We start from the raw sequence: 15,253 nt of genomic DNA on the forward strand, positions 1-15,253 counted from the left end.
AGACGAAGGAGCACGGAAGGAGAGAGATGAAATTGTCGTTGATCGGTAGTTTCTGGCGCTTGTCAGTGTCTTTCGCTGTCCTTTTACACACAAAAACTGCTGACAACTGAATAGCTGGCAGCCCTACCTTCTGGCTAAGAAGTGCCTGGAATCTCTTGAAAGTAAGGACAGAATGCACACCTATTAGCCCTTGTCGTGATCTCATTCACCATCATTAAAAATCACTGGATAAGGAGTAGCAAAGCTTTCCATGGCCATCGTGTTAAAAATCCGCTAGCTTGCTGCTCGTAGTGACAGGATGACTTCACAGAGAGCCAGAAACTCTAATCATCGGTATCTGAGATGGACGATCAGCGATCAAGTCTGGCTGGAATAGGCGACAGGAATCCGAACAGCGACTATGTGAATCGCAAGACAGGGATGGCGACAAGGAAGCTCGAAGAGGACACAGGCGATGCAGAAGAGAGAGGTTAAGCACTAGAACTGTAGAAGGAGGAGGTCCCAGAAACCGTGCCGGCCATCGACTTTTGAGAGAGATGGCTCATCAAGGCTGGAAAACAGACTGACGAACCCATTGAGAGCCAAAAATGCCATCGTTCCGCGAGGTGCAGCTCCCCCAAAGTTCCTCCTTTTTCCTCTGTTTCTGCAGCAGTTGCCGACGCTTCCCCAAAACAACCCCAGAGAGCGAAAAGGAAGGGTCCCCCCCATTCCAATTCAGGCGCAGCCCGCCATTTTGCCTTTTTCAAAAATATCCTCCTCCCAGAATAGACTAGCTTTATTTTCATTAGAACTTCTTGCCTTTTGGATCACTAGAGAACATGTGCTTCACACGTCTTTAGGTGTTAGTAAAGATTAGGGTGATGACAATACATATCATCTCATTATTCCACATATCTCAGTCCAGAGAATTTTCATAGCTTAGACTTGCTTGGGGCTGTGCAGAGGGCAGTACCAGGAACACAGCCTCCTAGAACAATAATAGAGATGCATCACCATGATAAATCACCAATACAACCCAGCCCTCTTTTACAGTGTCAATGAGCTTGCATACACCATGACCTTTGCCTCAGCTCTTGCCTATGTCGTACACAATAAAAAATAGCCAACAAAAATGGAGGTGTTCACGGCTCAGATGCGCAGTAACACGACAACGTACTACGTCGAAGTTTAGATCACACCTCCTCTCGATCTTGCCTAGCTTGGTGGTACCTAGGAAGCCACGTCTCCATAGAGGCATGGTGCAACATACAAAAGCAATTCACTTGCTCCTCCATTGCAGCATCCATTCTTTTTTCTATTCCATTTCCAACCACCACATCTCCGGTCAGTCTATCATCATCCTTCAATGACCATAGCATACTGTTGTTTGAATCCACCATTGGTAGCCATTGTGAAATATGCAATAGCGCCTCAGACACCAACCAACCTTCAGCCATTCTACCTTCTGGCCGAGCTCGTTGCCGCACAAAGCCTTTCAGGGTTTTCATGAAGCCCTCCAAGAAGAACATCCATCGCGTATGGACAAGTCGAGCAATCTCCACTTCATCTACAAGATGCACAAAAAGGTGGATTTGTATTGTGAGCATGTTGGTATGCAAGTATTTCTCAAAGAGACAGACCGTCTCCACTGCTCCTCGCCTCGCGGATTCAATAGAGGACGTCTTAATCTCCTTCTATGAGATCCATTGCACTAAAGTCGACAACCTGTAAATCACCTTGGAGTAAGGCATCTTGCGATCGTGATCGGTAGTACAAAATGCCATAAACGAGAAAGCATTATGAACAACGACTACACTCCAAATAGCAAAATATGCAGGCCACTTACAATCCATTCGTAGTACAAACATGACATATCCTAGAACACATTATACCCGTTGGAGTGCGAATAGAATTGATTATTTGCTTCACAATGTGCTCTTCTTTAGTGGACAAAACCCAAGGAGTGTGAGGTAGCTGCAAGTGACTATCATCACTCGACTGCAGCCAAAGCGCCTCCATCTTACCTATCTCCTTCAAATCCATTCATGCCCCTACAGTGTCTCTCTTTCTTGTGATGTGGTCCCATAGCAAGCTGCCCATGTTCTTGAAAATATGCATGGGATCCAACAAGTCGTTGATCTTAAGTGGGTCTAATATGGCAACTTTTAGAAAATTGAGAACCGTCGCATTCCATTTGGATATGACTCCGTTGTCGTATTGCTGCGCACTCGAGGTGTGAAAACCACCCAAAAGTTGTGCATGAGATTTGTTACTTTGTACATACTTTGACGTAGACGTTGTGCTTTGCTTTGCTTGAACATTTTTCTTTCAGTTGGTTCATGTTCAATTTTACAGAAGAAATAAGCGTAAGTTCCTTAAGAGGTGAACTGTTCTTTCTCACAACTGAGAATGGAACGGTGGATATCTTGTCTATCCATCTCTTTCTACATTACACACACTTGATGCTCACACAGTAGGTTGTTATTGTTTTGCCATTGATCCGACTGGGAGGTGCTTTGCAATGGGGAATGCAGATGCCCTTGTGAAATGCTTTGTGTTCGTACTTTTACCAAGCTTGAAGTAAAGCAAAAGACCTAGAGTTGAAGGGACATGCAATGTGAAGAGGAAAAGATGCTGCTTTCCTGTGTATGTAAGAGAGGAAAGTGTGGCTAAATAAGTGGGTTTTTTTTGGTTTATGACGCAGGTAAAAGAGGGGAATTTTAAAAAGCTAAAGAGGGCGGGACAGAAAAAGAGGAAAAAAGACTAATCTAGGAAAAAGAGGATAGAGTATTGGGAAGGAAGGCGTAGAGGACAAGTGAGGAGGAACAGAGCATGGAAGAGGAGAGGAAAAAGTTGTCCACTGGGTGTTCTTCGGAAGGTTTTTGAGTCTCGATCGAATGCCTGAAGAAGAAGGAATGCAATGCTGGAACAAAATGGGGGATTTTTCCATGATTATGGATCTTGCATACGATTTTTGAAGGAGAAGTTCAGAGAGGCGAAAAGAAGAACGATGAAGGTTGCTGTTGGGGAAATCCATACTGGAGGATAATCAGGCTCAAGCGGAGACAGAATTGACTTTTGGAGAGGAAAAGCATTGATTGGAGTCGAGGGAGTCGAGGAGCTCTGCAACTGCGGAATTGTGGGCTTGGACTGAAGTGAGAGAGAGGATTGGAGGGGGAAGCTAAAGAAGTTAGCTGAAGGGGCGCGTCCATGAGCTCTGCTTCATCTCCCGCGACCACGACTTCCTCTCGGCCTTCACGTGGCGCCAGGTCATTGGCTTCTTTGAGAGCAGGGGCTTCCCCTCCGGCACTGATGCCCTGCACCCTGTCCTAGTCGACGGAAGATCTACTCCCCGAACAGATAGACAAGAGAACACTGTTCCAGCTTCTCCCAATATAAAGCGGTCTGCTGTGGAAGAAGCTGATGCCTCTACATGTATTAGAAACAAGCGTATGAGACAAGAGAACCCTGCAGCTTCTTCCAGGAAACTAAAGAGAGAACGACATGAAGACAATTTCAAGCCTTGTATTGGGAGCAAGCGGATCAGATCTAATGACCTACAATTGAGATTAATACATGGCGAGTGTTTCGACAAGGAGGGAGACAAACATTTTACCGGTTCAAAGAGGCATATAGCTGGTGATGATATTTGTCCCATGAAATACTGGAAAAAAGAATCAAGGAAATAAAGGTTTGATTCAGTTTCATGACGATTCTTGTGAAATCTGAAGATGAAAGTTAGTGCAGATTAATGCTTCTGGTCCCGATGGTGCCGACCTTAGGAGTTCTGGTTGCACCTAAATGGACAGGCAGATTGAAGTGAGATTTTAGAGAAGGGACTTCGTTCATCTCTATATAAGTTGTTGCTCACCATACAACTGCTGCTTTCATTCGTGTAGTTGGATCGGAATTTGTCCAGAAGTATTTGGGTGAGGGTCCTCGAATGGTCAGAGATGTGTTCCGTCTTGCCAAAGAAAACACGACAGGTTCAAATTACTACGTACGTATCCTCAGCACCATCGACAGAGAGCTGCTAAAGCCATCCTGGTTCACGCGAACGCTGCCTGAAGCGCTATGAATGCAACCATGGACAACTATAATTACACACTCTGAACAGCGCACTAATGTACCAACCCGCCATCATTTCCAGCATGTCAATCTATAGTAATGTGACAAACCACTTTTCTCTCTTTAACAAAGACAGAGAGACAGGGAACAATCGAATAATCTGAGTATAGAAAGTTTACATTAACATTTATTCAATGGGACATTGACAGAAATTCATTGAGCCAATGCATCAAGCATATCCATCAGTAACAAGTGGATTAATCGAGCCTAATCTGGTCATCAGACATATACAATCAATCATGGAGTGATGGAGCATGGCAGCAGATTGCGCTTCAATAACTGTCCTCGTTACAAGCACAGGGAAATCATTTCCACATGAACTATTTGCTCTTTCTGAAAGCTGAAGTTGCATTCAGCCTGGTCACATACCCTTTTTCTCTGCTTATGCTGCTATGATTGGGCTGCTGCTGGTTGCAGTACATGGGCTTTCAAAGTTCTGAACTTAGCACTGATGAAGGTGCTTAAGACATAGTAATAACTATGAATGGGAAGAGATCAAAGACTACAGTAAAAGCACTATAGAGTTTGACAATCTGAGTTGTAGTAAACAGAGAGATAGAGCTTTCATTGCATGTCCAGGCCAGAGCAATCTTGCTGTGAGAAAAGACAGATCTTCAACAACTGTGGATTTGAACTTAGACAATAATTAACTGCCTGAATTAAAAGTTCATGTTGTCACAACAGAGCTTTACTAATATTGACCTTCTATCCTAAAATTATTCAAAGTCCTCTGTGGTTGCGACATTGCTTTCACAAACCCTTCGACATCTTTGGTGAACCCGACATGAAAGCGTCGCAGAAATTTCAGGATGGGAGATACTTCAACCTCTATTTCAGCTTCTTCTACAACTCCAGCTGCATCTACTTCAGCTCCATCAATGACTGCTGCGTCAAGTACTTCAACGGAGGATCTAAAACAGATTTTGCAGAATATGTCCATGTATATGCAGCTCCAAAATCAGCAAACACAATTGTATATGCAGCAGCAACAACAATTGCATCAACAGTAGTTGTCTCAGCAAAGGCAACTCTATTCGGAGCAGGAGAATGCAAACAGCGCGACTAAGGCTATTGAAGCAGTTGAGAGTGAGAAGAAGCTATTTGATGGGCGTAATGTTTCAGCATATTTGAAGACATATGAGATCAAGATGGGGTTTTTTGGAGTTCCTGCTGGACTTATGAGTAAGTACTTCCTTCGTCTTGTCACACCTGCTTTGAGGACGAAAGTGACTGATCTTTTTATTCAAAATACAGATTGGCAAGATTTTAAGAAGGCCTTGAAAGAAGAATACTTCCTTGAGGACTTTGGTATGGCTACTCGGCGGTCATTCCGAGAGTGGGTCTACATGCCAAACAAAGGTCTTGCTGCTTCAGAGTTGATTCGAGAATTCGAAGAGAGGTATAGTCAGCTTGATGCTATTGAACAAAGAGCATTAGATGTTGAAAAAGTTGAGCTTTTCTTGCAAGTTGCAGATCCTGCTCTTCAAGAAGAATTGGGTGAGCTTCTTGAAGATCGCACGAAGCCTATGGGTCTTAAAACTGATTGGCAGGATGCTCAGGATGCAGTCTCAACTTTGTTCAAGAGGAGGATATGGAAGACTCGCCTACAGAATGGTTCCATGACACCTACACCATCATCTGCTCCTATGCCTACTTCTATCCCTGTTATTTCTTCTCCTCCTCAGCCAGTTTCTTGGCCTATGCCAGTGCCTACTGTTTCCACTCCACCTATTCCTCCTGTTCCACGACCGATGCCTACACCTTCTGCTCCAAAACCATCCGCTCCATCGGTACCTACTTCTCTTGATGACATAATCAAAGGCATCACAGATTTGACACTTGAGTCAGTCAAAGCAGAGTTAGTGGGAAAGTTGAAGGAGCAGTTTCCTTCAACTGTGCCTACTACTTCTTCTAGTGCTCCTACTGCACCTAGGAGTGCTCCTAGTGCACCTAGGAGAGATCGGAGATGTATTTGGTGTGATAGTACGGAGCATCAGCATTGCAGGGATTGTGACTCTTTCCAGGATGCAAGGAGGCAGAATTTGGTATATTGGGGGCAAGATGGTAAGATTTGGTTGACTGAGACAGGAGCTCCACTTGCTACCAACTTTGGTAAAGGTGGAATGAAGAAGTTAGTGGAGGACATGGCTGCGCGTACTTCTTATGTGACAGCTAGAGGTGATGCTTCTGCATATGGAGTACAGATTGAGAAGGGATCGGATACTCAGTCCGCACTATGGACTTATGCTATGGAGACTGCAAACAAGGGAAAAATTCAGCAAACTGTTTTGACTAGTGCAGGCTCTAGCATCAGATCAGAGACAGGTTGGGACTCGCCTGTTGACAGGTACTCTATTTATGCTTATTTGGCTAAATCTCATGGTGCAGATGTATTTGTTGAGGAGAAGCGTAAGAGGGATGAAGAAAATCCAAGTGCAGCTAAGAAGACTAGAGGGGGTGAGTTTGTTACTCCACCTACTGCAGGACTGTCTTCAAGACCAGGGCCAGATCGACAGATGGAGGATGCTCAAAAGAGAGAAAAGAGGCAAGAGCCTAGAGAGAGAAAGCAGCCAGGATTCAGATTGATGTCCGATATTGAGACATCTACAGACATGAAGAAAATCTTTAATGATAAGATACTTGGCAGTGAGGTGACTTTCACTATTTCTGAGATTTTGGGCATCTCAAAAAGAGAGTTTCAGGATCAGTTTCAGGAGGTCCTGAAGAGGAAAAGACATGCACTAGCTACCATTGATACACAGGGAGTTTTGATTGGAGAGTTGGATGAGGATGATGATGAGGTTATGGTTGATAATGCTTCTGTTTTGCCGCAGGTAGAGAAGAGGGTTCAGCCTATGCATTATGCTGAAATTGATGAGCCTATTTTGATACCACATAGTCACTTTTCGCGGAGCCATTGGGCTAGGGCAACTACAGAGACGATGGTAAAGGTTGGAGAAAAACAGGTGCCCTATGTTGCATTGGTTGATCATGGTTCAGAGATTAATCTCATAGTTCATGGAGTTTATGAGAGTAACAGATGGCCTATGGATGTAGAGCATGGGTGGCGTATGAGAGCCGCCAATAACACTGCAGGTGATTTATATGCTGCTTGTCCTAGTGTCAGGGTTTCTATTGGTGATGTAGAGGAGGATTTTCATTTCTTTGTGTAGGATTCATGCTCGTATCCCATAATTCTTGGACAGCCATTCATTACAGAGATGCGCATGGAAACAAAGGTCATGGATGATGGATCTGCTTATGCACAGATTCGCAGTAAAGATGGTATGAGAGCAGTTCAGTTTATGACTGTATGTGTGAACCATGTTAGAAATAGGGATACTCTCAGAGATGCACCCTTACCCACTGTGAGGGATTCGGGTTTTCATTAGGTACCGCCGTTTCGCGAGACGACGGTGGTACAGAGGAGAGGAGATTGGAGTTCTCGCCTCCTGGCAGCAGCAGTGTTTTCTCCTCCGGTTATGTTGGGATTTCAGCAAACAGTTCGATGAGCTATCAGAAGACTTCTAGGTTGCCTAGAGCTGCCAGGCAGTATATATGCAGGAAGGAGAAAAATTTGAAAAATGCAGGAATTTTGGAGGATGATGAGCACATAGATGGGATGTATGACAGTGTGATTTGTGCAGATACGATGACAGAGATGGGAGATATGCTGAAAACTGATATGCTGAATTGTCATGGTAATGTATTAGTGCAATCCCTGGACATGTTTCATGAAATTGCAGATTTTGTGTCACAGATTGAGTCAGAGGCTGAGGAAACTCAGCAAAGAGTGTTGAGTGCTGAAGAAATTCAGCAAACAGAGTTTCCAGCTGGTTATGATCAGCTTTCAGAGAGACAGAGGGCTGAAAATTTTCAGCCAACAGAGTTTACTGCTGAAATATTTCAGCATTCAGAGTTTGAGGATGTTTCTATGCAGTCCATAGAGCAGAGGGTTGAGAATATTCAGCCATTGGAGTGCAGAATTGCTGATTTACAGCAAGGTTTATGTAATGTAGAAGAGCATAATGAAGCCAGGGTTGACACGAAATACAAAACTGTGGATAAGAAGGTGAAGCCCGTTGTTGTACCGCTTCCATCTGACAGTGATCAGCAAATAGAGAGGGCTGCTAAACAGCAAATTTTGAGGAATTCGGAGCATATTGGTCATAAATTTTCAGCAGAGACACTTGCTGAATTGAAAATTGGAAATGGTGATTTCTTGTTACCCATAGAGAAGCAATGCTTTCAGGATATGCTTGAGCGTCATGGAAGGGGATTTACTTTTTTGCCACATGAAATTGGATGTGTGAATCCTGATATTGTTGCTCCTATGGTCATTTTTACTATTCCCCATATCCCATGGAATCTCTGACCTATTCCAGTGCCTAAGGCACACTTGCCAAAGCTGATTGATTTATTGAATGAGAAAATCAGGATGGGAATCCTTGAGCCTTCATCTGCACCATACTCAAACAGGTGGTTTACAGTTCCAAAGAAGAATGGTACTCTTCGATTTATTCAGGATATGCAGCCAGTGAACAGAGTTACTATCAGGAATGTTGGTATAGGTCCAGTTGTGGATGAGTTTGCAGAGGCATTTGCTGGACGTGCCATCTATTCTTTGGGTGATTTGTATTCAGGATATGATCAGTTTCAGCTGGCTTTGGAAAGCAGGGACATAACCACCATGAGAACTCCTATTGGGCTTGTCAGGATGTGTACCTTGCCTCAAGGTGCCACTAATTCTGTTGCGCATATGATGAATGCCATGCATAAGGTCCTTCGTGATTACATACCTCAGCTTACTATGCCTTTCTTGGATGATGTGCCCATTAAGGGGTGTGCAGAAGAAGAGAAGAATGAGAGCCTAAATTAGCAGGGATGTAGATACTTTGTGGCTGATCATATTTCAGCATGTGAGAAGATTTTGGCTAGGTTAGAAGAAGTGAACTTGACATTTTCAGGGCAAAAATCTGTTTTTGGAGTGAATGAGGTTGTTATTGTTGGGCATATGTGTGGATATTATGGCAGGAAACCCTCACCTGATAAGGTGAATGCTATAGGCAAGATTGCAGAATATTGTTCTACCACTTCAGAGGTACGGAGATTCATTGGTGCTTGTGTGTTTTATATGATTTGGATACCTCATTTTTCACACATTGCAGATTGTTTGTATCAGCTGCTTCGAAAGGGGCAGAAATTCTATTGGGATGAGAGTCACACTAAAGCCATGCAGAAATTGAAGAAGTTATTGCAGAATGCTCCTACTCTTAGGAAAGCGGATTATAATTGTGATAGGCCTATTGTATTGACAGTTGACACTAGTCCAATTGGCATAGGTTGGGCTGTGGGTCAAGATGATGCAGATGGAAATAGGTATGCTATTCGGTTTGGGGCGAAAGTCCTAAACGAGAGACAGAGGAGATATCCGCAAATCAAGAGGGAGTTATTGGGGATTGTCACGGCTCTCAAATGTGACAAGGAGTACTTTATTGGAGCTTCAGTTGTGGTAGAGACAGATTGTTTGCCATTGATTGGTATGATCACGAGTTGCTCTACTCCCGATATAGCTATGTTGAGATGGATTGCATACATCAAGTCATTAAATCCGGAATTTAAACACATAGCAGGGAATGATAATCCAGTGGCAGATATGTTGTCTAGAGCCAGATATGATGATGAGGAGACTCTACTTGCAGAAGAGGATGATGCAGAAATTTCAGCCACTATGGTTGATCATGTTTGTCATGTCTATGATATTGTGGCTTTCACAGAAGAGCTCTATGTTGGAGATTGGTTGCAGATTGGCAGGTACCTTAGTACACTAAGCAAAAGAGATGAATGGACAGATGAAGAGTTCAAGAAGATCAGAAGGAAAGCTTATGGTTATTTTCTCAAGGACGGATTTCTTTGGAAGCATCCGAAGAAAAGAGGCGGATTACCTTTGCGGGTTGTCTGCGTTAGAGAGACACAGTTACAGGTGATGAGGGAGTTTCATGAGAGTCCTTGGGCTGGTCATAGAGGAGGATGGGCTACTTATGAGAAAATCAAGGAGAAATATTGGTGGAAAGGCATGTATAGAGATGTTTCTCACTTTGTTGAGACTTGCAGAGACTGCTAGAGGTATTCAGTAGTGCGTCATAGAGATGAGCTTCATTCGACTTATCCGCTATGCATTCATTATAAGTGGGTAGTTGATTTGGTTACCATGCCTATGGGTCTATGGCAGATGAGATACATTGTTTTGGCTAGAGAGGATCTTACTAATCATGTTGAGGGCAGATCTTTGAGAACAAAGACCACTAGTGCAGTGTGTAAGTTCTTATTGGAGGAAATTTTCTGCAGGTATGGTTGTGTGGGTAAGATCACTGCGGATCGTGGTGAGTTGGATGCAGATGAAGCTAGGGAGTTTTTCTCTCAGCTAGGAATCAAGTTGGCTCTAACCACAGCATACAATCCAGAGGGAAACGGAAAGAGTGAAAGAGGGCATCCGCCGATAGTGAAAGCATTAGCCAAAGCATGCAGAGGACGGATTGGAGAATGGCCGAGACTTCTACCATTTGCTTTGTGGGCTGATCGTACGACTCATAGTGTTACCACAGGATATATGCCTGCAGAGTTGATGTATGGTCAGAAACCTGTTATGCCGATTGAGACTTGTGCTTTGACTTGGTCAGTTTTACCTTGGCAGGAGGATTTGACCAGAGAGGAGCTCTTAGCTCTTCGGATTCGACAGTTGGAGAGGAGACCTGAGGATATTCAGCTAGCTATTGACAGGTTGAAAGTTGCTAGACTAAGGAACAAGGACAGGTTTGATAACAGGCATCGCTTGCGGCCTAGAGCAATAGAAGAGGGAGATTGGGTATTGGTCTTTGATAGCAGCCTTGAAAATCAGCATACTACACTTCGGAAGATGGTGAAAAGATGGTTTGGGCCATACATAGTCAGACATGTCTTTGATAATGCAACATATGAGCTGACAGAATTGGATGGAACAGTGCTTAGAGTGCCTATTGCTGGAAAAATAATCAAGATTTTCAAGAAAAGAGATGATGAGGATTATGCATTGGAAGAATTTTCAAGAGAAGAGCAACGACAAAAAACTCCAATGGAAGAGACAGATGATATGACAGATAATCTTGTTGATCTACCGGAAATGCATAATGAAGAGATTGATCTGTTTGTGGATCTTGATGATAATGATCATGGGTAGTTGGCCCATCCCGAGGATGTGCAGGATTAGAGGGGGTGGATGTCATATTGCTGCGCATTCGAGGTGTGAAAACCACCCAAAAGTTGTGCATGAGATTTGTTACTTTGTACATACTTTGACGTAGACGTTGTGCTTTGCTTTGCTTGAACATTTTTCTTTCAGTTGGTTCATGTTCAATTTTACAGAAGAAACAAGCGTAAGTTCCTTAAGAGGTGAACTGTTCTTTCTCACAACTGAGAATGGAACGGTGGATATCTTGTCTATCCATCTCTTTCTACATTACACACACTTGATGCTCACACAGCAGGTTGTTATTGTTTTGCCATTGATCCGACTGGGAGGTGCTTTGCAATGGGGAATGCAGATGCCCTTGTGAAATGCTTTGTGTTCGTACTTTTACCAAGCTTGAAGTAAAGCAAAAGACCTAGAGTTGAAGGGACATGCAACGTGAAGAGGAAAAGATGCTGCTTTCCTGTGTATGTAAGAGAGGAAAGTGTGGCTAAATAAGTGGGTTTTTTCTAGTTTATGATGCAGGTAAAAGAGGGGAATTTTAAAAAGCTAAAGAGGGCGGGACAGAAAAAGAGGAAAAAAGACTAATCTAGGAAAAAGAGGATAGAGTATTGGGAAGGAAGGCGTAGAGGACAAGTGAGGAGGAACAGAGCATGGAAGAGGAGAGGAAAAAGTTGTCCACTGGGTGTTCTTCGGAAGGTTTTTGAGTCTCGATCGAATGCCTGAAGAAGAAGGAATGCAATGCTGGAACAAAATGGGGGATTTTTCCATGATTATGGATCTTGCATACGATTTTTGAAGGAGAAGTTCAGAGAGGCGAAAAGAAGAACGATGAAGGTTGCTGTTGGGGAAATCCATACTGGAGGATAATCAGGCTCAAGCGGAGACAGAACTGACTTTTGGAGAGGAAAAGCATTGATTGGAGTCGAGGGAGTCGAGGAGCTCTGCAACTGCGGAATTGTGGGCTTGGACTGAAGTGAGAGAGAGGATTGGAGGGGGAAGCTAAAGAAGTTAGCTCAAGGGGCGCGTCCATGAGCTCTGTTTCATCTCCCGCGACCACGACTTCCTCTCGGCCTTCACGTGGCGCCAGGTCATTGGCTTCTTTGAGAGCAGGGGCTTCCCCTCCGGCACTGATGCCCTGCACCCTGTCCTAGTCGACGGCAGATCTACTCCCCGAACAGATAGACAAGAGAACACTGTTCCAGCTTCTCCCAATATAAAGCGGTCTGCTGTGGAAGAAGCTGATGCCTCTACATGTATTAGAAACAAGCGTATGAGACAAGAGAACCCTGCAGCTTCTTCCAGGAAACTAAAGAGAGAACGACATGAAGACAATTTCAAGCCTTGTATTGGGAGCAAGCGGATCAGATCTAATGACCTACAATTGAGATTAATACATGGTGAGTGTTTCGACAAGGAGGGAGACAAACATTTTACCGGTTCAAAGAGGCATATAGCTGGTGATGATATTTGTCCCATGAAATACTGGAAAAAGGAATCAAGGAAATCAAGGTTTGATTCAGTTTCATGACGATTCTTGTGAAATCTGAAGATGAAAGTTAGTGCAGATTAATGCTTCTGGTCCCGATGGTGCCGACCTTAGGAGTTCTGGTTGCACCTAAATGGACAGGCAGATTGAAGTGAGATTTTAGAGAAGGGACTCCGTTCATCTCTGTATAAGTTGTTGCTCACCATACAACTGCTGCTTTCATTCGTGTAGTTGGATCGGAATTTGTCCAGAAGTATTTGGGTGAGGGTCCTCGAATGGTGAGAGATGTGTTCCGTCTTGCCAAAGAAAACACGACAGGTTCAAATTACTACGTGCGTATCCTCAGCACCATCGACAGAGAGCTGCTAAAGCCATCCTGGTTCACGCGAACGCTGCCTGAAGCGCTATGAATGCAACCATGGACAACTATAATTACACACTCTGAACAGCGCACTAATGTACCAACCCGCCATCATTTCCAGCATGTCAATCTATAGTAATGTGACAAACCACTTTTCTCTCTTTAACAAAGACAGAGAGACAGAGAACAATCGAATAATCTGAGTATAGAAAGTTTACATTAACATTTATTCAATGGGACATTGACAGAAATTCATTGAGCCAATGCATCAAGCATATCCATCAGTAACAAGTGGATTAATCGAGCCTGTGCTGGTCTTCAGACATATACAATCAATCATGGAGTGATGGAGCATGGCAGCAGATTGCGCTTCAATAACTGTCCTCGTTACAAGCACAGGGAAATCATTTCCACATGAACTATTTGCTCTTTCTGAAAGCTGAAGTTGCATTCAGCCTGGTCACATACCCTTTTTCTCTGCTTATGCTGCTATGATTGGGCTGCTACTGGTTGCAGTACATGGGCTTTCAAAGTTCTGAACTTAGCACTGATGAAGGTGCTTAAGAGATAGTAATAACTATGAATGGGAAGAGATCAAAGACTATAGTAAAAGCACTATAGAGTTTGACAATCTGACTTGTAGTAAACAGAGAGATAGAGCTTTCATTGCATGTCCAGGCCAGAGCAATCTTGCTGTGAGAAAAGACGGATCTTCAACAACTGTGGATTTGAACTTAGACAATAATTAACTGCCTGAATTAAAAGTTCATGTTGTCACAACAGAGCTTTACTAATATTGACCTTCTATCCTGAAATTATTCAAAGTCCTCTGTGGTTGCGACATTGCTTTCACAAACCCTTCGACACCGTGTGGACCATTTTCAACTTGTATCAACTTTGGGCATTCATACGTGTTAGAGGTCATCCAAGAAAACCTTCCCTGAGTTCATGACCCTCTGGTAAGAAAGCGGCGTGTCCTTGATATACCATATTCTTCATGGTTTGTGACCTTTGGGAGTCTAACTGTGGCCCCGTACAATGGACATGCATGATAACTTGAGATAACCAGACTTGTCCCAACACCTCTATCCAATGAATAAAACTTGAACGAGCTATGATAGATATTAATAGTGAGAACGGAAGCCTACTTGCCTGAGCACTCTCCGAATCCCAGAAAGTCATGCATCGTCCACATGAGAATGGTTTGAATATTGGCGGACTATCGACCATTGCGCTTGCTCATATCTTGCATGGTGACCCCCTCCTCCCATAAAATCTTAAGCTCATCGACTAATGGATGAAGATACACTTCCATATTTTTGACTTTGTAGTGGCTGGGAACGAGTAAGCTAAGGATGAGATATCCTTTCTTCGTAGAAAGCCATGGAGGGATACTGTAGTTGACAAGGACTATAGGCCACACACTGTAAGAAGTTGAGCGCAGACCGAATGGGTTCACGCCATCCATAGTAAGACCGAGTCGAAGCTTCCTTGGCTCTCGGGAAAAGCTTGGGAAGGTAGAGTCAATGTGGCTCCATGCACGTGAATCTACTGATATTCATTGAACTCCATCTGTGGACCTATTCTGCGCATACCACGTTGTCAAGCTCGCCATGCCAAACGTACAAAACATGTGGTTTATGCGAGGGATAAGCGGAAAGTGTCTAATAACTTTTTGAGGGATGGTTTGCCCTTGCAAGTCTTGTCAATACCTGTGAGCACTACACTTTGGAAAGTGTCTAAGAACTTTTTGAGGGATGGTTTGCCCTTGCAAGTCTTATCGATACTTGTAAGTGGAAAATGTCTAAGAACTTTTTGAGGGATGGTTTGCCCTTGCAAGTCTTGTCGATGCCTGTGAGCACCATACTTTGGAAATGTCTCCATAGTCTCGTATTCTCCTCGAAACAGTATGCAATCGTTGATACATGCATGGATGTTGTTGTAGTCCATGCCAAGCTTTCGTAAAACATGTCGTGCATCATCACGAGACTCAGGCATGGTATTTGCAAGTGGTAATATATGATACTTCAGTAACCTGAAAAAGAATCATAAAACACCTTGAAAAAATACA

At 43.5% G+C, this 15,253-nt stretch overlaps 1 protein-coding gene across 1 annotated transcript; it reads left to right on the forward strand.

Annotated features, from left to right (window-relative positions):
* Nucleotides 1–342: 342 nt before the first annotated feature.
* On the forward strand, nt 343–13,231 carry LOC148041338 (uncharacterized). Its single transcript, XM_087683987.1, has 4 exons — nt 343–469; nt 3,879–4,026; nt 12,446–12,732; nt 13,053–13,231. Exons 1-4 carry the CDS (start codon nt 343–345, stop codon nt 13,229–13,231), a joined length of 741 nt encoding a protein of 246 aa, XP_087540113.1.
* The last annotated feature ends 2,022 nt before the right edge of the window (nt 13,232–15,253 follow it).

Source organism: Lygodium microphyllum, chromosome 1, assembly GCF_053477565.2.
Source record: "Lygodium microphyllum isolate KBCC chromosome 1, Lygodium_microphyllum_v1.1.10, whole genome shotgun sequence".
Taxonomy (NCBI): Eukaryota; Viridiplantae; Streptophyta; class Polypodiopsida; order Schizaeales; family Lygodiaceae; genus Lygodium; species Lygodium microphyllum.